This window comes from Oryctolagus cuniculus, chromosome 18 (assembly GCF_051225735.1).
Source record: "Oryctolagus cuniculus isolate XC-2025 breed Fujian yellow rabbit chromosome 18, ASM5122573v1, whole genome shotgun sequence".
Taxonomy (NCBI): domain Eukaryota; kingdom Metazoa; phylum Chordata; class Mammalia; order Lagomorpha; family Leporidae; genus Oryctolagus; species Oryctolagus cuniculus.
The window spans coordinates 65,323,422-65,345,723 of NC_142884.1; the positions used below are offsets into that span (position 1 = coordinate 65,323,422).

At 50.4% G+C, this 22,302-nt stretch overlaps 1 protein-coding gene across 1 annotated transcript in view; it reads left to right on the forward strand.

Annotated features, from left to right (window-relative positions):
* PKD1L3 (polycystin 1 like 3, transient receptor potential channel interacting) overlaps window positions 1-22,302 on the forward strand; it is a 57,959-nt gene that overhangs the window by 10,045 nt on the left and 25,612 nt on the right. The window contains exons 7-16 of the mRNA XM_051846978.3: window positions 245-479; window positions 2,702-2,883; window positions 6,403-6,633; window positions 7,475-7,576; window positions 7,842-8,020; window positions 11,705-11,851; window positions 19,508-19,701; window positions 20,569-20,768; window positions 21,301-21,481; window positions 22,064-22,256. Coding sequence (XP_051702938.3) covers window positions 245-479; window positions 2,702-2,883; window positions 6,403-6,633; window positions 7,475-7,576; window positions 7,842-8,020; window positions 11,705-11,851; window positions 19,508-19,701; window positions 20,569-20,768; window positions 21,301-21,481; window positions 22,064-22,256 — 1,844 coding nt within the window. The remainder of the gene's footprint in view (window positions 1-244; window positions 480-2,701; window positions 2,884-6,402; window positions 6,634-7,474; window positions 7,577-7,841; window positions 8,021-11,704; window positions 11,852-19,507; window positions 19,702-20,568; window positions 20,769-21,300; window positions 21,482-22,063; window positions 22,257-22,302) is intronic.

Here is a 22,302-nt window from a genome sequence, read left to right on the forward strand (position 1 = left end):
GTTCCTATTAACTTTTTAAATTAGGAACTTTTATACAGAGAAAACTGTGTTACCCTTTTCAAAAGGTGATGTAGGTCTTAGACTATGTATAACTTAGTCTCCCCTAACCCTGGCACTGTGTTACCTGCTAATATTCAAAAAGGAAGACCTAGAAAGTTCCATTACCTTGTCACTCCTAAGGTGACAGGAAGGCACAATGGATGGACCACGGTGAACTCGGGAGCTGATGACCTGTCTGTCCTAGATCGTGCTCTGGAGAAGCGAGAGCCTGGACCCAGCTCAGCCCAGCAGCCTCAGCCTGAGCACAGAGCAGCTGGTGATCACGCTGAACATCACTTCCTCGGAGGAGTCCCTGATCCTGAGCGTGCAGCCAGACATCCGCCTTCCCGTGACCCTCTACCTGGCCTTCCAGCATCAGCCTGAGCCTGCCGACTGCCACCTGAACATCACCCTTCCAAAGGATCAGGTGTGGCAGAAAGGTAAACCCCGGTCAGGTGCGGGCAACCCACTTTGAAATGCACTGTGTTTGGTAACTTTTTATTTTCAGATAATTGTAGGTCTGTATGCGGCCGTTTGAAATGCAGTAGACGACTCGGATACCTTTCAGCCCATTCTCCCCTGACAGTAGCATTATTGCCACTGTCAGGCACTGTGGCACAACCAGGAGAAGGCATTGGCATGTGCGTTGACTGTCTCAGATTTTACCAGATTTCCAAGCACCGGTCCCTCTGTGTGCGTGTGTTTGGTTCCCTGTAATTTGCCCCATCTGTAGACACACATGACCATGAAGTGCACTTTTTCCAAAAAAAAGACAGGTTGTGGGGTGGAAGGAAGGACATTTATATGATTAAGCAAATTCAGTAAAAGGTCCATTGTAGAATTTCCTTAGCGATGGAGCGAGTGCTGACAACGTCCTCTCCAATTCCCGTGTGGTTCGTAGTGAGATGTTGAGTTCCGCTGCAGAAGTCAAGTTCCTGCACCACAGGTCATGTATCCTAAACACTGCATATTGTGGATTAATGTATAGGAAGAATCTGTATTTTCATTTTACCTGTAGGCCTGGAGGTATCTCAGTAAGTCTTACCATAAACCAGATGTCTACCTCACATTTAGAAAAGTTAGTTTCTGATTTATATATTAATCATTAAAATGTATGAGCTATAGAAACAATGCCTAGATATGCTTGAGCAAAAGCAGGCTCTGTGGACCTGAACTTTGAATACGGTGCTGACGTCTCAGTAAAGAGCCACCCTTTCGCACTAAGAATGGCAACCTCATCGGGAAGGCTAATGCGTGTTTTGCTGCACCTGCATGACAGTCACGGTCTTCCTCACGGATGGAACCATCTCTGACTCTCAGGGGCCTCACCAACATGGAAATGGTCACTTTTCCAGTTACCCTCCCCCCACTCAGTGACCTGGAGATCCTTTGAAGGATGAGGGGCTCCTCCTTTGAGGGATGAGAAAGCAGAGTCAGCAGCCTCAGCTGCCGCGCCTTGGCCTTAACAGCCAGAGGCTCAGCGTGAGGCCTGGCAGCAGCTCTCTGGTCCTGGACCCGCTCTCGCCTCCCCTGGCTCTGTCCGTGGTTCCTTTCGGTACCTGGGCCTTCTGTTTACTAATTTAGATGGGTGCTGATTTCATTTTCCTAAAACTCAAGGTGCATTCTAATTATACTCAGACCTAAATTATGATTTTTCAAAAGAATGATTGTCTGGTCAGTCATGATACAACAGGTTAAGCAATGCCAGCATCCAATGTGGGCGCTGCTCTTGAGGCCCAGCTGCTCCACTTCCAATCCAGCTCCCTGCTGATGCGCCTGGGAAAGCAGCAGAGGATGGCCCACGTGCTTGGGCCCCTCCCACCCACATGGGAGACCCGGAGGAAGCTCCAGGCTCCTGGCTTCAGCCTGGCCTAGCCTCAGCCCTTGTGGCAATTTAGGGAGTGAACCAGCAGATGAAAGATCTTTCTCTCTGTCTCTCCTTCTCTCTGTAACTCTGCCTCTCAAATAAATAAATCTTTATTTTTAAAACATGATTCTTAACTTTTTCTTTTGGAAAGATATATAATCTCTTTTCCCTTTTTGTGTTTATTTTTTAAGACCTATTTATTTCATTTGAAAAGTGGAGTTAGAGACAGAGGGAGAGCCAGAGAGAAACAGAGAGGTATCCCATCCACTGATTCACGCCCCAAATGGCCACAACGACTGGGGCTGGCCTGGAAGTCCATCTGGATCTCCACGTGGGTGGCAGGGGCTCAAGCATGTGGGCCACCTTGCACTGCTTTCCCAAGATGAGTAGCAGGGAGCTGGACTGGAAGTGAATCAGCCTGGACTGGAGCCAGCACCCATGTGGGATTCTGCGCAGCAGGTGGCAGCTTAGCCTGCCCTCCCCTGCCATTTTTAAAAATTAAATAAATACATCAAAATTAAATAATTCAAACCCTGCCTTCTGGGTGAAAGAAGAAAAATGTGTGAGCATTGTTTAGCAGGAAGACTCAAATCCTAACCATCAAAACAAACAAAAGCAGATGACTGCACTGACAGGGGGGAACCCAGCCTCTGTTGCGGGTCATCTCTCTTCAGGCCACTGCAACTCGAGGCCTAGCGTTTCCTCCGTTGTAAAATAAAACAGCCCTGCAGAAGAAAGGGTCAGGTGCATTTTTGTCTCACTGAGCTACAATTAAGCCCTCTTCTTTGTCCCAAGATGAGGAGTACACCTGGGTGCTGACGCCCGAGAGCCTGCGCTACGGCATCGGCACCTACTATGTAACAGCCGTGTTGAATGGCGACGCAGAGAGGCCCGCCCTGGTCTCGGTGGTGACAGCTGTCACCCAGTGTTACTTCTGGGACAGCCACAACAGGACGTGGAGGAGCGACGGGTGCCAAGTAAGAGGCGGGGCCACTTCTCTTCTACCTCAGCCGCCGCTAAACACAGTGCCCCTGCTGCCCTCCAGGGGGCAGCCCAGAGGCACAGCCCAGGGGAGGGCAATAAAGGACCCGGGCCAAGGAGCCAAGGTGCCGGCTGTGCCGTGTGGCCCGGCTGCTGACCGGCGCAGGCCTGTGCCATGTCTCCAATTCGCTTCTCAGACGGGGTCCAGGGTGAATCTGGAGTTCTGGATGAGCTAAGGAAAGCCTGCGTGGAAACAGGTCCTACGGGGCAGATAAAATGAAGCAAACCTGCAGAATAGAGAACTGATGTGTTAGAAACGTGTTAGCACCGGCGCCGCGGCTCACTAGGCTAATCCTCTGCTGCAGCGCTGGCACACCGAGTTCTAGTCCCGGTTGGGGCGCTGGATTCTGTCCTGGTTGCCCCTCGTCCAGGCCAGCTCTCTGCTGTGGCCTGGGAGTGCAGTGGAGGATGGCCCAAGTCCTTGGGCCCTGCACCCCATGGGAGACCAGGAGAAGCACCTGGCTCCTGCCATCAGATCAGCGCTGTGCGCCGGCCACGGCGGCCGTTGGAGGGTGAACCAACGGCAAAGGAAGACCTTTCTCTCTGTCTCTCTCTCTCACTGTCCACTCTGCCTTAGCGGATTCCTGCACATCTTAAGCCAGGCGGGGACGACGTTGCTTTTGCGAGTCTTGCCTTGTTCCTGGACCACTTAACAATAGCAGACAGATATACCTCCACCTGCGACCGGTTACTGCAAACCCACCTGAATGTCAGAAATGCATGAACGCCCCTACCCTACCGAGCACCATGGCTCAGCCTGGCCTGCCTTGAATGTGGTTAGCAGCTTGCACAGAGCTCCCGTCCAAAGCCTGCTTTACGATACAGAGGTAGAACCTGTCGGAACACAGCACCCTAGCTGAATGCATATCACTTTCATTCCATCACAGAGTCGCACGTTGTAAGCCGAGCCATCGTAAGTCGGGGAGTGTCTGTTCGCAGTTACTCTCAATTCTGAGAGGGGCCCCGACGTGAGGCCTGGCTTAGCAGCACCAGGAATGCAGTGCAAGGTCGTGGGAACCAGGAAGCTGTTCACAAGGTCTGAGAGTTACCAGGTGGGAAAGAGAGGGGCGTGCTCAGGAAGGCGTCCACGCCGCCCGCAAAATGGGGGGGACTTCAAAAAGTTCAGCGAAGACTGTGAAGAGACATTTACTTCGGTGCCAAAACTGTGAAATCCACGGGCAGTCCTTTCCCACCGCGCACCTCCCAGGTTTTTGAATACCCTTCATACGCTTACGTTTCAAAAGGTTTCTGTACCGGAATAAACTACCGTGTAGTTCCATTTTCTGTGAACATCTTGAAGCACCCTCCTATGAAGTGGACACCCAGAACTCAGGCTTACACCAGGGAGAGAAAAGAAGTTTGTCAGAATGACAATACTTTAGGCTTTTTTTTTCCCCACAAAAACAGGGATTGGTGGTTTCCATCTATTTACCTACTGAAAATTTAAAGAAATTTTTTTTCATAGGAAGAGAGTGCTAGCTCCATCATCCACTGGTTTCTTCCCCAAATGCCCCCAGTGGCCAGGGCTGGGCCAGAGCCAAAGAAGCCAGGAACCAGGAAGGCAGTCCAGGTCCCTCTCGTGGGTGTCAGGAACCAACTCAGCCATCAGTGCTGCCCCCTGGAGTCAGGACGATGGAATGTCCCGAGCCAGCGCCAAGAGCTGACCCAGGTGCCACTAGGAAAGGAGTGTCCTGCTCTCCCACTGATATGTTTTTTAATAATTAATTTGTAAACATCAATAGGTAAATAAATGTTACAGTAGGTGGAAAGTTATAGGGAATAATACAATTTTTAAAATATTAGACATACCCCTCAGCTCCCTCTCAGTGTTCTGCTCTACTTCTGATGTTTGCATGTAACAAACCACTCGGGAATAAACACAGCCCTCTGTGTGTCCCTTCCTGCTGCCCTGCCCTCGATCCCACCACTGTCCTGAGTTTGCCACATGTGTTCATTCTCTCAGCAGAGGACTACCTTTTAAATTTTTTATTTAAAAAGAAGAGAGATCTTCAAATTACTGGTTCACTCCCAAATGACTACAACAGCCAGGACTGGGCCAAGCTGAAGCCAAGAACTAGGAACACCAGGTCTCCCATGCAGGCCCAAGTAGCCGGACCAACTTCTGTTGAATTACCAGGCATATCAGCAGGAACTTGGCTAGGAAGCAGAGTAGCCAGGACTTGAACCAGCACTCTAACATGGGATGCCAGGGTCACTTACAGCAGCCCTACCTGATGTGCCCCAGCGCCAGCCTGTTTTGCTTATAGACTTTGTGTTAATAGAACTATCCGGGATGTACCCTTATTTTAACTTTTTTTTTTAAGATTTACTTATGTACTTATTTGAGAGGCAGAGAGAGAGGTCTTCCATCTGCTGGTTCACTCCCCAGATAGCCATGACAGCTGGAGCTGTGCCAGTCTGAAGCCAGGAACCTCCTCCGGGGTCTCTCATGTGGGTGCAGGGGTCCAAGGATTTGGGCCATCTTCCACTGCTTTCCCAGGCCATAGCATAGAGCTGGATTGGAAATGGAGCAGTCAGGATTCTAACTGGCACCCATATGGGATGCCAGCACTGCAGGTGACAGCTTTACCCACTACACCACAGCACTGGCCCCTTAATTTCTTTTCTCCTCCTATTTTTTTCCTACTACCTCTAGCTCATTCATTTTAACTGTTGTTAAATGTAGTATTCCATCCATTTGGGTCTCCTTATTTATGTACTTGTTTCCTGTTTTTTGTAGCTGTAGACATAACTGACAAAACATTTCTTTTTCACATACCCGTATGCGCCTGTGGGTATAAACGCAGAGCTGGAATTGTAGGAGCCAGAGTCTGCTTCTGCTTTACTGGATGTTTGTGGGGAGCAACTCGGACTATACTGTTACTGGAATTAAGACTTATTCTATGCATCTGCTCTCCCACAATATGGCGCTGGGAGAGGAGCATACAGCTTCTACCCAGCTGCCCCTTACCAACTTGATAAGCTGCAAGAGCCGCTCCTGATTGGAGGAGAGCAGCGCGTTCGGCGTGTGGGTAGCAGAGCACGGATTGGTGGAGAGGACTGTATAGGAGGAGAGAGACGGCATGGTGGTGTGGGTTGGTTGGAGAGTGCGTTGGAGAGTTCGCGGGGAAGTTCGTTACTTCGTTCTTTCTCATTTCTCTCTACTCATTCTTGCTTTGGGAGTTTGCTGTTTACTTATTCTTACTTTACTATAGAAAGGACTTGTAAAAAAAGGGAACAACAAGCGTCCGGTCCGGTGCGGCTCCTCCGCATGCGGAGGAGCAGCAGATGTTAACCAGTTGCTCTCTTCATTGGCCAAACCAGTTGACGTGGCCTCCAGCCGTGCCTGAGCCATCCTGGCGGCCTGGGCCACCTGCAAGTGGCTGTCTTTGTGTTGTGAGTCTGTCCCCTGCTTAGCGCCCTCCCTAGAGCCAGTGTCCTGCATCCAATTCCAGGTTGGGCCGCGGAGCACAGTTTCCAGGACGCAGTGTCTGTGTAACCACCTGACCTTCTTCGGCAGTGACTTCTTCATCCTGCCCAGGACAGTCAACGTCAAAGACACAATCAGACTCCTGCTCCGTGTGACCAGCAACCCTGTCGGGGTGTCGCTGCTGGCCAGTCTCTTAGGATGCTACGTGGTCCTGGCTGCGTGGGCGTGGAGAAAGGACCGGGCAGATACCCAGAAGGTGATGGCATTTGGATTCTAGAATCTTGGCCACAGTGCCTTGAGAATGTTACGTAAGACGGAAAGAAAGCTGTTTTTATCAAAAGCAGCAGACGGGCTGGTCCCGGGCAGCAGAGAAATGCGACTGGGACATTGCTTAAAGCTCTCTTCTTATCTCCTCTCAAGACGGAAATCTTTGTCTCCGTTTTCTTCTCTTTAGCCAAGACCCTCATGAGGCTCATGTAGGTTAGGAATGAGCCAATGGAAGGCATCTAGAGAGCTTAACTCTCAAATCAAGTGCAGCTCTATCGCACATGAAAGTTAAGTCTAATTCAAATTGCAGTTCACTGAGAACCTCTAAGGACGCTTTGAAAACAAAAATCCCTTCATGATGACACCTTCTTAACTTCTGTTTTACGTTTTTCTCATTCTCAAGTTTTCTTACACAGGAAAGTCTAGAGTACACAAAGTGCCCATTTCTCTGCAGCCCTGTGAAGTGCTGCCAGACTTAATGAATAGGGACAGAGGGCACCCAGTTAACTTTCCATTTCACCTAAGCGGTCTGTGCATCTTCAGTGCAAGTCTGCCCCAGATTATCCATTGCTCATCTGAAATTCGAGCCTGTGTTAGCCGGTAGCCCTCCCTCGGTGGGAAGGGGGCAGAAGAGTTTAGTGCGCAAGGCCCGAGCCGCTGGTTCTGTGGCACAGCCGTGGGGCGTCAGGCCTCCCGTGGCACTGGGCCTGCCGGTTGCTGTCTTGCGATGACACGGCACCCTGGCCTTCCAGACCCGCAGCGGAGCTCTGACGCCGCGTCCACCAGCTAAGCTGAAACCTGGACCGTTCTTGGTTCTGCTTTCCCTGCAGGTGAAGGTCTCCGTCCTGGCTGACAATGACCCCAGCTGCCAGTTTCACTACCTGGTTCAGGTCTACACGGGCTATCGGAGGAGGGCTGCCACGACAGCTAAGGTGAATGGAATACACGGTGCCCGTGCACTGCCCATGTCTTCCACACGTGAGACTCACTCTGGCTGGGTGAGAGCGCGGGGACCAGCAGCCCCTTCCCAGGGATCCCAGAGCGGGTCCTTCCTAGTTCTAAGTTGTGAAGAGCCCTCTGCACTCATCTGAGATCCCAGAGACTTCCTCTAAGTACTGGCGTCTAAGTCTTCATCCTCTCCTTTGGGACAAACCCAGAGTTGCCTTAAATGTCCCTGTGTCTTCTGTCACACTCGAGGTTGTCATCACCCTCTATGGATCGGAGGGACGGAGCGAGCCCCACCATCTCTGTGACCCCCAGAAGGCTGTGTTTGAACGAGGGGCCCTGGACGTCTTCCTTCTCACCACCAAGCACCCTCTGGGGGAGCTGCACAGCCTGCGGCTCTGGCATGACAATTCTGGCGTCAGCCCTTCTTGGTAAGTGCCTGACTCGTGCCGCCTTGTGCTTTCCCCCTTGGAGGTGGCTCATATTCGGGAGTGAGACAAGCTTGTCTTCACAATAAGTCACAAGAAGGCCTTGGTCCAAACAGGAACTAGTTACTGTTATATTTATGTTTTTTAAAAGCTGTTTGCAGGGGCGCACGTGGCCTAGTGGTTAAAACGCTTGCTTCCCACATCACAGTTACCTGGGTTTGGTTCCCAGGTCCGGCTCCTGACGTCAGCTTCCCGCTAGTGCAGACCCTGGGAGGCAGCGGTGATGGTTCAAGTAATTGGTTCCTGCCACCACATGGGAGAGACCTGGATTGTGTTCCTTGGTCCCAGGCAATCTGGGTATTTGGGGAGTGAACCAGCAGGTGGGAGCACAGCCTCTCTGAGTGATTTTTTAATTAAAAGAAAAAAAAAAAAAGATGTCTATAGAGAACAAACCTTGATGTGATTTTTTTTTTTCAAGATTGATTGATTTATTTGAAAGGCAGAGTGGCAGAGGCAGAGAGAGGGAGAGAGGTCTTCCATCCACTGGTTCACTCTCCAGATGATAGCAATGGCCAAAGCTGTGCCAATCTGAAGCCAGGAGCCAGGTGCTTCTTCCAGATCTCCCACATGGCTGCAGGGGCCCAAGGACTTGGGGCATCCTCCACTGCTTTCTCAGGCCACAGCAGAGAGCTGGACTGGAAGTGGAACAGTCAGGACTGGAACCAGTGCCCATATGGGATGCTGGCACCGCAGACGGCGGCTTTACCTGCTACACCACAGCACTGGCCTCTTGATGTGGTTCTTGAAGAGGATGGCAGGATGAGTGGTGCTTTGCTTTCTTTCATTTTCATTAAATGTTGTCATGATTGTGAATGGCAATAATAACAGTGAAATCTTGCCTGGAAATACCTTAAACTAAAGGTATTTTTACATATGAGAATGTGTTTAAAGAGTAAAATTAATAAACAACTATCTATTGAATTTACTTTGGGTCAGAAAGTAAGAGCTTACAGAGAAGGGAAAGATTGTAACTTGCACTCAGCTTGTGTGGAAATTCCAGAGATAAAGGACCAGTGATACACAGACCCGACATGTGCCGGGAGCAAACGGCCCCGCATCGTCCCTCAGCCGTGCTCTTCAGTGTACTTTTGGGTGTTTTCAGAATGTTAATGAATTTGGATTTTATAATCATAGGAAGAAAATGTTAAAATTTAAATAGGTAAGGCAGGTGTTGTGCATAGCAGGTTGAGCTGCCACTCGGATGCCCACTTTCTGTGTGAGAGCCCCGGATTGAGCCCCTCTTCTGCCTCCAGTACAGCTTCCGCTGATGCGTTCTGGGAAGCGGCAGGCGATGGCTCAAGTCGGGTCCCTGTCGCCTACAGAGAAGCTGCAGCTGGAGTCCCCGGCTTTGGCCAGGCCCAGCCCTAGCTGTGGAGGGCAATGGACAGAAGTGAGACTCTGTCTCTCTGCATTTCAAGTAGATGAAAAAAACCTTTTAAAATTTTACCTAGATAGGCTGGCGCCGCGGCTCACTAGGCTAATCCTCCACCTAGCGGCGCCGGCACACCGGGTTCTAGTCCCAGTCGGGGCGCCGGATTCTGTCCCGGTTGCCCCTCTCCCAGGCCAGCTCTCTGCTGTGGCCAGCGAGTGCAGTGGAGGATGGCCCAAGTGCTTGGGCCCTGCACCCCATGGGAGACCAGGAAAAGCACCTGGCTCCTGCCCTCGGATCAGCGCTGTGCGCCGGCCGCGGTGGCCACTGGAGGGTGAACCAACGGCGAAGGAAGACCTTTCTCTCTGTCTCTCTCTCTCACTGTCCAATCTGCCTGTCAAAAAAAAAAAATTTACCTGGATAACTCTTGAGACGGCCATTGTGGTGTACTGCTTGGGTCACCCACATTCCCTGCCAGGACACAGGGTTTGAGTCCCACCTCCAGTTCTGGTCTCTGCTGACCCAGGAAGGCAGCAGGTGATGGCTCATGTACTAGAATTTCTGCCATCCATGCGGGAGACCTGGATAGACTTCCTGCTCCCTGATTTGGGCCTGGCTTGCTGTGGGCATTTGGGGAACAAGCCAGTGGATAAAAGATCGATCTTTCTCTCTCTCTGTAAGTGTGTGTGTTTGTTACTCTCCTTTTCAAATAAATGAAAATGAGAGAAAGTCCACGTACTGGTTCACCCCCCAAATGCTGGCAACAATCAGCACTGAGCCAGGAGCTCCATCAGGGTCTACCACATGGGTGACAGGGGCCCAAGGACTCGGGACATCATCTTCCGCCTCCCAGGAGCCCAGATGTGGTATGCTGGTGTCCAAAGCCACAGCTTAACCTACTGTAAATATGCTTTAGTGCAGGAAACTTGGAAAACGCAGAAAAGCCAAAGAATTACCCCCCATGTAAAACCAGACTGCTGGCAACTTTTTTTTCTTTAGCAAATGATGGTGTTCTCCATAATCTTTCTGCTATCCATAATGAATATCTCAACCAGGTTTTTTGAAAACTCAGGTTTGATTTCCTTTTATTTCTCACTTTTGAAAGAGAATAAAAGCCACACTGGAAACATAGAGAGCCGTGACTAACTGGTTCCTTGCCAGTCAGAAAGTGAGCGTCTTCTTCCTTGCTTATTTTGTTAGGCTTTGCTTTCATCAGACTTTGCTCTTTTATTTATTTATTTATTTAGACAGGTAGAGTTATAGACAGTGAGAGAGAGACAGAGAGAAAGGTCTTCCCTCCGTTGATTCACTCCCCAAATGGCTGCTGCGGCCGGCGTTGCACTGATCCGACGCCAGGAGCCAGGTGCTTCCTCCCGGTCTCCCATGCGGGTGCAGGGACCTAAGCACTTGGGCCATCCTCCACTGCCTCCCGGGTCACAGCAGAGAGCTGGCCTGGAAGAGGAGCAGCCGGGACTAGAACCTGGGGTGCCGGTGCCGCGGGCGGAGAATTAGCCTAGCGAGCCGCGGCGCTGGCCCAGTCTTAGCTCTTACAGGAAGCTTTAACTCCATGTGATGCTCTAGCTGGTTTGAAGCAACTTCAGCTTAGGCACCGGTGATACTGTAACTCAGTAAGAGTCCTCAGAAACATTTTCTCCTTGAAGGAGTCTGTGTTCCTGTCATGGAAAACTGGTGTCAGCTGGAATTTAACCAGGATTTTGATCAGCGAAATGTCAGTGGGCTCATGCCGTGAAACACAGGCTCTTGGGGAGGCCACGCGGCCGCACGGTCAGGTGTCCTGAGGACGCGGGCGCTTGGCGCTGAGGGAGAAGGCGGCACAAATTAGGACGCTGTGGCCAGAGGGGACTGGACCCTCGGGGTCTGTGCTCTGTGACATCGAGGGAGGCTGCCCACCCAGGCCGGGCAGGAGGTCGTGAGTCACTGAAGACCACACCCCGTACCCCCCTTGCACCCCCTGGTGATACAAGCTAGAGATCCAGGGAGCACTTGAAGAGAGAACAAGGCTTTGTCGCATACGGAGGCAAGAGAGCCGGGAGAGATGGGCACACACTTCTGTTCCCGAACGTGGGGCGTGGAAATCGGCGGCGTTCTGTCCGGGGAACGACAGGGTCAGCTCTGCCTTGGGCCTTAGCTGGTGCCTTGCGATGAGACCTCCTCCTGCTTGGGGACACACACTTGTGACTACACGGTGGCTGGTCCACGCCCACCTCCCTAACGTGATTCTCCGTGTCTCGCTCCAGGTACGTAAACCAGGTTGTTGTCAGTGACATGACAGTTAAGAAGAAGTGGCATTTTCTCTGCAACTGTTGGCTGGCCGTGGACTTGGGAGACTGTCAGCGGGACCGGATCTTCCTCCCAGCATCCCAGAGAGAGCTGCTGTCCTTCAGGTACTGCTGGACGTGGCTGGTAACAGTGACTGTGGCTGTGCCACCTGCTCTGCCGTATAGCGAGCCCAGGCCCTCGGCTAATTCCTTGTCAGAACATGGGGTCCACAGCCTCGTCCTCCTAAAAATGCCGAGAGGCGAAAAAGGCACAGCTGTTGCTCCCGGGCCCAACTCTGCTTCCTTTCCCTCCTCTTGAGTGATTGAGTCAGGGCTTAGAGTAGCAGGGGAATTAGGTTTTCTTTATTAAGATTTCCTCCAGTTGCTTAACAACTTAGCCCAGCATGCAGCTGCTTCAACAACTGCTCTATTTGCCTGTGTTCTTGTAGCTCGGAAATGGAGGAGGAGCTGCGTTAGACCATTCCTTCCCAGGCTTCTTCCTGTCGGCTGCGTCTGCGCTCATCTGTAGTCTCCATCCCAGAGGTCTCGCTTGTGCAGTCACGGGTAGTGCTGGCTGTGGCCAGTGTGTCTGCACGTGGCCCTCCAGTGGGGCAGCCTGGGGACAGCTGGCTTCTCTCACAGCAGGCACTCGGGAGAACTAAGTGGCAGCTCTCCGGCCTTCCATGACCTAACTTTGAAAATCGGATTCAGCGGGAAGGGACGTGGACCTAGCCTTTGATGGGAAAGATGACAGTGGACTTTTAAATAGCAGATTGCCACAAGAGCATACACTGTATTTGGGTTGTCTCATGGACACAGTGAAGTCAGTGTCGGGTCAATTTGCATGGGTGTCTCTTACTGAGAAGTCTGTTCAGAAGGACCCCCGCAGGTTTCCCCCTGGGACCCCCGCAGGTTTCCCCCTGGGACCCCCGCAGGTTTCTCCCTGGGACCCCCGCAGGTTTCCCCCTGGGTTTCCTTGGCCTGAACTGAAAACTAATCCCTGTCCCTAAATGATGACCTGCTAAGTGCTCTTGTGATCACCTTAATTGGCTTACTCACTTTATGGGGTTCACCTAACTGTGTTGCTACCTGTTACGGAAAATGGAGTTTTTATTAGAAAGGAAAAGGAGGAGGTGGTGTTGGAGAGGCAACCAGCAGTGTCTGCCACTCCGCAGGAACCTTCTCGTGTCTGTCTCTGTGTGTGCACTACAGTTCTTACGGGATCTGTACCCAGAGTTGGGGTGTTTGATTTGCAGTCCGTCTACATCATTAACAAAAATGACAGGTCATACCAAGGACTGACATGGTTGTGCCACGGTGGGAACAATCGTGTAGCGGTTGTGAGAATGAGAATTGGTGACTTGTTTTTAATACAGGTAATCTTTTCAGAAATCACATATTTTAGATTTTTGTCTATATACTGGAATAAATTGGTAGGAATTTCTTCTCCTTTATGAAACCTTAAGGAGTGCTTGCCTGGTTCTAGTATTTTAAATTTTCATTTTATTGGAAAGACAGGCTGATAGAGATCTTCCATCTACTGATTTACTCTCCAGATGCCCACAACAGCCAGGGCTGGGTGATGCTGCTCAGGTCAAGTCTGCCCCTTGGGTGGTGGGGACCCAGACACTTGACCCATCTTCTGCCTCCCAGGGTGCACATCGGCAGGAAGCTGAATCCGAAGCGGGGGAGCTGGGATTTGAACCAGACCCTGACATGGGCTGCAGGCATCCAAGTAGCTTCCCAAACATTCCACCCTCTAGTATTTGTCAGACATGTGTGGGGATGTTTAATTCAAGCTTACTCATTTTTGTTGAAATGTGATTTTTTTATGTATTTAATTTCTCAGTTCCTAGTAGTGGTATGGTTGCAGATTTGTTAGTTCTCCCCTTAACTGAATGTTTTTATCACGTAGGCATACATTTTTTACACTCATTTTTAAATTATTTGTTTTTAAAATCAGTTATTTGAAAATAAACATTTTAACTTACTGTAATTTTAATTTTTTAATGTTTCTAAATTTTAGTCTTTAACTGATTCAATATAGTTTGTAGATACAATTCTAAAAATAGAATATTTCCTCCCTCCCTCTGTCTCCTTGGCTTCCTGCCACCTTCCCTCCCTCCCTCCTCCTCAATTTTTCTTTTTATAGTTTTTGAGATAACATTAAATTTACCTTATAGTAAAAGGGTTTAATGCTTCAGTTTAACAAGGAAAAAAGAAAAAGACCCTAGTTTAGTGGGGATGAAGACAATGGCTGTGCACATCAGTTGAATGGAAGAATGACCATTTCACCATATCCAGCATATGGCCCTGTATTAAGGCTGATGTCCTAGGAGCGTTCAAGAGCTTGTTTGTTATTTCCTCTGGGAAGTTTGTTCCATTTTTATGACATACATTTCCTTTTCTTCCCTCTAACTCTTTTGTCTTACATTCTATTTTGTATGACATTAATTCTTGTATGTCAGTTGTCTTCAGTTAATATTTCTGTTTTGTGGCCTTATCTATCTTTTTATCTTCAGCTCTCACAATTCTGTTAATATGTAACTAAAATCAAATCTCTAGTGTTTAACATACAGTTTTACTGCATGTACGTTAATTATGACTACCTATCCATTTGGACTTACTTCTGTCTTATTTTGCATTTTTTGTTAAAAATCTTTTCTCTTTGTTTTTGTCTATTTTCCTTCTTCTGTTAGATTGGTAAATATTTTTTGAAAACATTCTCTGCCTTGTCTATGTCTTTGGTTTAGAAACTACACATTGTGTTTCTTTCCTCTTTCTCCTCCTCCTCCTCCTCCTCTTTCTTCTATTCCTGTTCCTCTTCCTCCTCCACTTCTTCCTCCTTTTCTTTTTAGGAATTACCTTTAACTTTTTCTTTTTTTTTTCTTAAAGATTTATTTATTTGGAGCCAGCACTGTGGTTCATTTGGTTAATTCTCCACCTGAGGCACCAGCATCCCATATGGGCTCCGGGTTCTAATCCCGGTTGCTCCTCTTCCAGTCCAGCTCTCTGCTGTGGCCCGGGAGTGCAGTGGAGGATGGCCCAAGTGCTTGGGCCCTGCCCTGCACCTGCATGGGAGACCAGGAGGAAGCACCTGGCTCCTGGCTTTGGATCGGCGCAGCGCCGGCCGTAGCGGCCATTTGGGGAGTGAACCAATGAAAGGAAGACCTTTCTCTCTGTCTTTCTCTCACTGTTTATAACTCTACCTGTCAAAAAAAAAATTTATTTATTTATTTGAAAGAGTCACACAGAGAGAGAAGAGAGAGAGGTCTTCCATCTGATGGTTCATTCCCCAGTTGGCCACAACGACCAGAGCTTTGCTGATCTGAAGCCAGAAGCCAGAGCTTCTTCAGGGTCTGCCACGTAGGTGCAGGGGCCCAAGATCTTAGGCCCTCTTTTACTGCTTTCCCAGGCCATAGCAGAGAGCTGGGTTGGAAGTGGAGCAGCCAGGTCTTGAACCGGCGCCCATATGGGATGCCAGCATGGCAAGTGGCAGCTTTACCCACTGTGCTACTGCATGGGCGCCACCTTTAACTTTTTTTTTTTTTTTTTTTTTTTTTTGGACAGGCAGAGTGGACAGTGAGAAAGAGAGACAGAGAGAAAGGTCTTCCTTTGCCGTTGGTTCACCCTCCAATGGCCACTGCGGCCGGTGCACCGCGCTGATCCGATGGCAGGAGCCAGGTGCTTCTCCTGGTCTCCCATGGGGTGCAGGGCCCAAGCACTTGGGCCATCCTCCACTGCACTCCCTGGCCACAGCAGAGAGCTGGCCTGGAAGAGGGGCAACCGGGACAGAATCCGGCGCCCCGACCAGGACTAGAACCCGGTGTGCTGGCGCCGCAAGGCAGAGGATTAGCCTAGTGAGCCGCGGCACCGGCCCCACCTTTAACTTTTTAAAAATATTTTCACAGTTTTCCAAGAAGATATCTTACTCAGAATTTACTTCTTCTTCCTGAATATGATAAGCTACTAGGAATACTTTAAGCAATTTTGGATGACTTCTTTCCCAGCTCCCATTTTAAATTATTGCTTAGTGCTTAGTTTTACCTTTTCTTTCTTAGTTTACTTTTATTTATTTGAAAGAAAAAAATAGAGCAATACAGACAAAGGAAGAGATAGTTTTATCTGCTGTCTCACTGCCTAAAAGCCTACATCAGTCAGAGGAAGGCCAGGTTGCAGCCAGGAGCCTAGAATTCAACCCGGCTCTCTCATGTGGGCGGTAGGGACTCAAGGGTTTGAGCTACCCCCTGCCGCCTTACACAGTGCAAATTAGCCAGACATCATCCGTCCTTAAAGAACCGGGAGTCCCAGGAATTGAACCATTAAAAATTGATTTCCTCTAGAGATTTTATTTTTGTTTATACTCTGATATTTACCCATGATTACTTTTACTAGTGCTATTTCTTGATGTGGATTCTTGTTACTTTCTAGTGGGCAGATCAGGTTTACTAAGGAAAATTATCATGGTTTTTGTTAAAATGACTGAATTTCTCGATTTTTGAAGGATTTTTTATGTATAGGATTCTGGGTTCACCATCTTCTTCCTGTACTTTGGATGTGTCATCTCACTGCTTCCTGGAGGCCATGATTTCTGATGAGAATTGGCTGTCACTCTTAGGAATGCTTCTCTCTCTCTCTCTCTCTCTTTTTTTTTTTTTTTTTTTTTTTTTTTTTTTTTTTTTTTGACAGGCAGAGTGGATAGTGAGAGAGAGAAACAGAGAGAAAGGTCTTCCTTTTGCCGTTGGTTCACCCTCCAATGGCAGCCACGGCTGGCACGCTGCAGCCAGCGCACCGTGCTGATCTGAAGGCAGGAGCCAGGTGCTTCTCCTGATCTCCCATGGGGTGCAGGGCCCAAGCACTTGGGCCATCCTCCACTGCCTTCCCGGGCCACAGCAGAGAGCTGGCCTGGAAGAGGGGCATCTGGGACAGAATCCGGTGCCCCAACTGGGACTAGAACCTGGTGTGCCAGCGCCGCTAGGTGGAGGATTAGCCTATTGAGCCGCGGCGCCGGCCAGGAGTGCTTCTTGTTGCTTTTGGTAGTCTCCTTGCTCTGGCTTTCAGCAGGTTGGTTATGATGTATACCGTCTGCAGTGGATCTGTTTGAGCTTATCCTGCTTGGAGTGTTTAAGCTTCTGGATATGTGGATTAATGTCTTTCATCAAATCTGGGAAATTTGCAATCATTGTTGCTTCAAATCTTCCTGCCTGTTTATCTTACCTCTTTCTGAAACTCGCATTGTGTTTCTGCCAGTATATTTGATTACATTCTACAGGTATCTGAATCTCTACTAATTTTTATTTTTTTCATATTATGTATATGTTTGAGAGGCAGAGACACAAAAAGGTAGATAGACAGAAAGAGCGCCTCCATCTGCTGGTTCACTCCCCCAGATGCCTGAACACCTGGGGCTGGGCCAGGTACAGAGATGGACATGTGGGTCAGGCTTCCCCCAGGGGAGGCAGGAGCACGGTTACTGCTGCCTCCCAGGGTCTACATGAGCAGGCGGCTGGAGTCAGGAAAGGGAGCTGGGAACCAGCCCTGGGCACCTGGATTTGGGACGCAGGTGCCTGCACTCCCAGACTAAATGCCCACTTCCTCCATTCGTTTGTCCTCGTTCCTCAGACTGGATGATCTCTGAACTGTCTTCAAGTCTGCCAATTGCTTCTGCTTGTCCCAAGCTGCTGTTGAAACTTCCAGTGAACTGTGTTTTCACCTTACTTGTCAACCCCAGAGTTTTTATTCGGTGATGGTGGTGGTGGTTCTTCCTAATAATAGTAACTTTTGTCTGTTTATTACTCTCCAGTATCTGGTGAGATACCATTCTCATTTGCTTTTCTTTAGTTTTTTAGATAAAATTTTATCTAATTTTTTCAACATTTTTAGGATAGTTAACTTAAAGTCTTTGTCTAGTAAATCCATCTCAGCTTCCTCAGGGGAAATCTGGAAGGTCTTATGTTTAATACTGTATTTCAGTTCACTGATTTTTCTCTGCACTCATCTCCATATATCCTATTTTTTTTTTGTCTTGATGACCACATTATTTTAGTTCAAGATTTCTAATTGATTTTGTCTTTTCATAATTTTTTATTCTTAACTGAATATTATCCTTTTCCTTATATAAGCATACTTCAAAAAATCATGGGAAGTAGAGCAAAAGGATAAGCTTATTCTAGGGCAAAAAAAAATGGAAATTCATGCATAATTTTTCCATAATGCATATTTTCCATAAACTTTTTAAAAACTCTCATATCTTTGAGCAACTTGAAATACTTATTTTGAAGTATTTGTCATATTGTCCCATAAAATTTATTTCTTTACTGAATGATTGGCTGGTTGGTGTATTCACACTCTGACTTTCTGTCCACACACACACACACACACACACACGTACACCATCCCTGACTAGTTTTGCTCTGGTCTCCAAACAGCTCTTCACATCTCCAGTCTAGAACTGGGTTTTACACCGCAGAATTTGGGAGTTCCTCTTTCTCAATGAAATACATGAACCAGAGCTACTGCAGATCTTGTTCTGAGCCAGTGGAACTCTGTGTTCAGTTCCTGGTCGTGAGGCTGAGGTTGTGGTGCAGCAGGTTAAGCCCCCGTTTGCGATACCAGCAGCCCCTGTCAGAGTCCTGGTTCAAGTCCTGAGAATGCTGTTCTGAGTCCTGGCTGCTCCACTTCCCGCGCAGCTTCCTGTCAACATGCCTGGGAAGGCAGCAGAGCATGGCCCAAAGAACCTGGGCCCCTGCCACCCAGGCGGGAGACCAGGCCGGAGCTCCTGGCTCCTGCTTTCAGCCTGGCCCAACCCTGGCTGTTCGGGCCATCTGGGGATGAAAGATGTGTGCGTGTGCGTGTGCGTGTGTGTGTGTGTGTGTGTGAGTCTGGTGCTCCACCATCCAAATACATACATACATACTTATGTACACACACAAATCTCTCTTTAAAAAATTCCTGATCATGACGCTGTCCTTAGCCCCTCCTCCTCACCTATGAATGTGGGATCCAGCAGCAGGTGGTTTCGGTAGTATCCTTTCATGAGCTCCAGCTTCAGCCCTGGCTGTTAGCAGTGAGAGTTGCTTCGTCCCTCCCCCTCCCCAACCTGGGGACACTTCTGGTTCCTGTTAGGCTACGAGAGCACCCTCCGCCTGCGTGCTGCGCCCTTGCAGGCCTGGAGCTCAGTAATCCTGCAGGCTCCTGCCTCATCTCTCATCCCACTTCTCTTTCGCAGATTTATTTTTATGTCATTTATAAATTCATCCACATTTGGAGACAAGAAGGTGTGCAAAGTATGAGTCTACCGACCTGAGGAGGGCATGTGGGACTCCCACCCCCATCTCAGAGTGCCAGGGTTTGAGTCCCTGGCTTCACTCCCAATTCTAGCCTGGGCTGACGCATACCCTAGGATGCAGCAGGTGACGGCCTAAGGAGTTGGGTCCCTGCCCCTAAGGTGTGCAACCTGGACTGAGTTTGGAGCTCTTGGTTTCAGCCTGACCCAACCGTGGCGACGCAGGCATTTTAAGGAGTGAAACAATGGATGGAAAATTTCTCTCTTTGTCTCCGCCTCCCTGTCTCCCTCCTTTCCCCTCTGTGTCTGCCTTTCAAATAAATTTTAAAAATATTAAAAACGTCTAACTCTTATAAAGCTAAAGCAACAGTTCTAAACCACACAGTATAAACTCTCCTTGTCCTCAGAAGCCTTGCTTCCTAAAATCCCAGCAGTCTGCACTGTGGGGCAGACCACAGTGAAATCCCTGCCTCTGCTCCTCGGGTTCCTCTCTGCAGACACCTGTTTTCCTGCATGATCGTGGAGAACTTCACCCAGGATTACCTGTGGCTCTCGGTTGCAACTCGGCATCCCTGGAACCGGTTCACGAGGGTGCAGCGGCTCAGCTGCTGCGCGACACTGCTGCTCTGCAACATGCTCATCAACGTCATGTTCTGGAAGGCGGGCGGCTCCGCCGGGCGACGGGCGCCAGGTACGCGTGCACCGTGATGGGCGCCAGGTACGCGTGCACCGTGATGGGCGCCAGGTACGCATGCACCGTGACCTGATGGGCGCCAGGTACGCATGCACCATGACCTGATGGGCGCCAGGTACGCGTGCACCGTGACCTGATGGGCGCCAGGTACGCGTGCACCGTGACCTGATGGGCGCCAGGTACGCGTGCACCGTGACCTGATGGGTGCCAGGTGCACATGCACTGTGACAGGTGCCAGGTACGCGTGCACCGTGATGGGCGCCAGGTACACATGCACCGTGATGGGCGCCAGGTACGCGTGCACCGTGATGGGCGCCAGGTATGCGTGGACCATGACGGGTGCCAGGCACACATGCACCATGACAGGTGCCAGATATGCGTGCACTGTGATGGGCACCAGGTACGCGTGCACCATGACCTGATGGGTGCCAGGCGTGCATGCACTGTGACAGGTGCCAGGTGCCCCATGATGTGCGCCAGGTGTGCATGCACCATGATGGGCGGCAGGTACGCGTGCACCATGATGGGTGCCATGCACTCATGTACTGTGACAGGTACCAGGCACATGTGCACCGTGATGGGTGCTGTGTTGGCTCCAAGTCCTTGGCTTCTCTCCACATTCCTCCTCCCACAGTTTGCGACAGAGCCGGGGTGTGCCTGCCTTTTTCCTCTGCTCCCCTAATACTGGAATTCTCTCACCGTTCATTCATTCATTTTTTCTTTAACGCAGTCTTAGGAACACATTAAGGTCTGCTCAGTAACCTCATCTTCCACTAGAGAAGTGCAGTAAAGTCCTGAGTGATCACACCTGGGGGACAGCTTTTGCGGTGGGGGGCAGAGGCCGACGGGATGCTTTGCTTTCAGTGGGTCCGTTGGCCGTGACCTGGTCCGAGCTGCACGTCAGCATCCAGACAGCTGTCATCCTTTTCCCCATCAACCTTGTCATCGCGCGGCTCTTCCCAGCGGCTCAGCCCCCGGAGACCCAGCCTCCCTTTCCCCCGACCCAGGCTTCCAGCCTCTCAGATGCACCTGTTGCGCCCCTCTCGCGCACGAAGGTACTTGAGGTGAGTTTGATGTCAGGTGGCCCAAGCACGTCACCTGCATCCCTACCCACTGTGGGATGGAAATGGAAAGGGGGGTCCTGGGGAACCGTGGGGCCCTGTGAGTCTCAGGGCCTTCGCCCTGACCCCTGCCTCTGGGCGTGTTCAGCCGGGCCTCCAGCTTTCACTCTTGGCCAGGAAGGGTTCTGAGGGTTGGATGAGAGTGTGCAGTGTAGACTGACCTGGAGTAGGTTTAGCTTTTGATGTTTGATCAAGCTGTCCCTTCTTCTTTCATTCTGTAACCTCTCAGAAAACAGATTCTGAAGCTACTGGGAGATGACTGCTTTCTGGGGAAAAAAAAAATAGAGCAGAAATGAAACCCTGAGGCTCCTTACACTGGGCCACGGCCCACGCCCCGCGGTGGGATAGAACACACTGACCATTCTCATCCGGGTTCTCTGTGCAGGAGTTACAGGAGACTGGGCACTGGGCCACGGCCCACGCCCCGCGGTGGGATAGAACACACTGACCGTTCTCACCCGGGTTCTCTGTGCAGGAGTTACAGGAGACCGTGGGATTTCTGCTTAGGAGACGCTCATGCCTGCTCTCCGAGTGTGAGCAGCCTTCAGGGAGTTCCTGCGACCTTGGCCAGCTGGTGAAGCTTTTATGCAGCCTCGTGTGTGCTCACATAGAGGAAGGAGGCTGCCGCCAGCAGCCCGGACCTCCCCGCGTGAGGGGTAAACTCGGTGGTTTTCGGAACCAGGCTGTCGCCCACCTGTCCCTCCACTGCACGTCTCGCGCTTTCAGACTCGTTCTCCCCTCCGGCAGAGCCCACCGCAGGACGCCCGCTCCTTGTCTGAATTGCCTTAAGCCCCGAGTCCAGAGCTGACAGCTTGGACCCTCTGGTGGCTTCTAGACCGTCCACCCGGTGCAAACCCCACAGACGTACTCCCCATGTCAGACCCCCGTTCCGCCCGCCTGGCTGGAGGCTGTTGGGGCTTGCAGCTCTCCTGGGTTCATGGGATGGTGGGGGGGTGAGAGTTCACGGAATCTTAAATACGGCTTGGGCCCCCGACACTTAGGTTGCACGTACTGTGGTTCTGGTGAAAATGCTCAGTGAAGTTCTCCAAGTCTGGAGATCCAAGTTTAGGATTTTCCAGTTGCTGCCGGTGCACCGGGCCCTCGGGAAAGGGGACACTTCTGTCGGAGTTGGGTCCAGTCGCCATCAGAAGTGGGAAATTGAGCCTTAACGCTGACGGCTTGCTCAGCTCTGCCACTAATAACCAATGGCTGTCTGTTAACCCGAAACATGTTTTCAGTGGCTCCTGAAAGCCAGCGTCATTTGTGCTGTTACCTGCTCGGAGTGGCACGGAGGCTGGAGTCTGACCTGGGCGCGCTGAGCCTCTCCCCGGTTCCCCATCCTTGGGACTTCGCAGACGCAGCCAGCCGGCTTCACGAGCTCCAGGAACTCTTGCAGACATGTGTTCTCCCCACGGAGCAGGAGCCATCCAGGTGACGTGCCGCCCGGGCTGTCCTTGTCACCTGTGGCCCGCCCGAC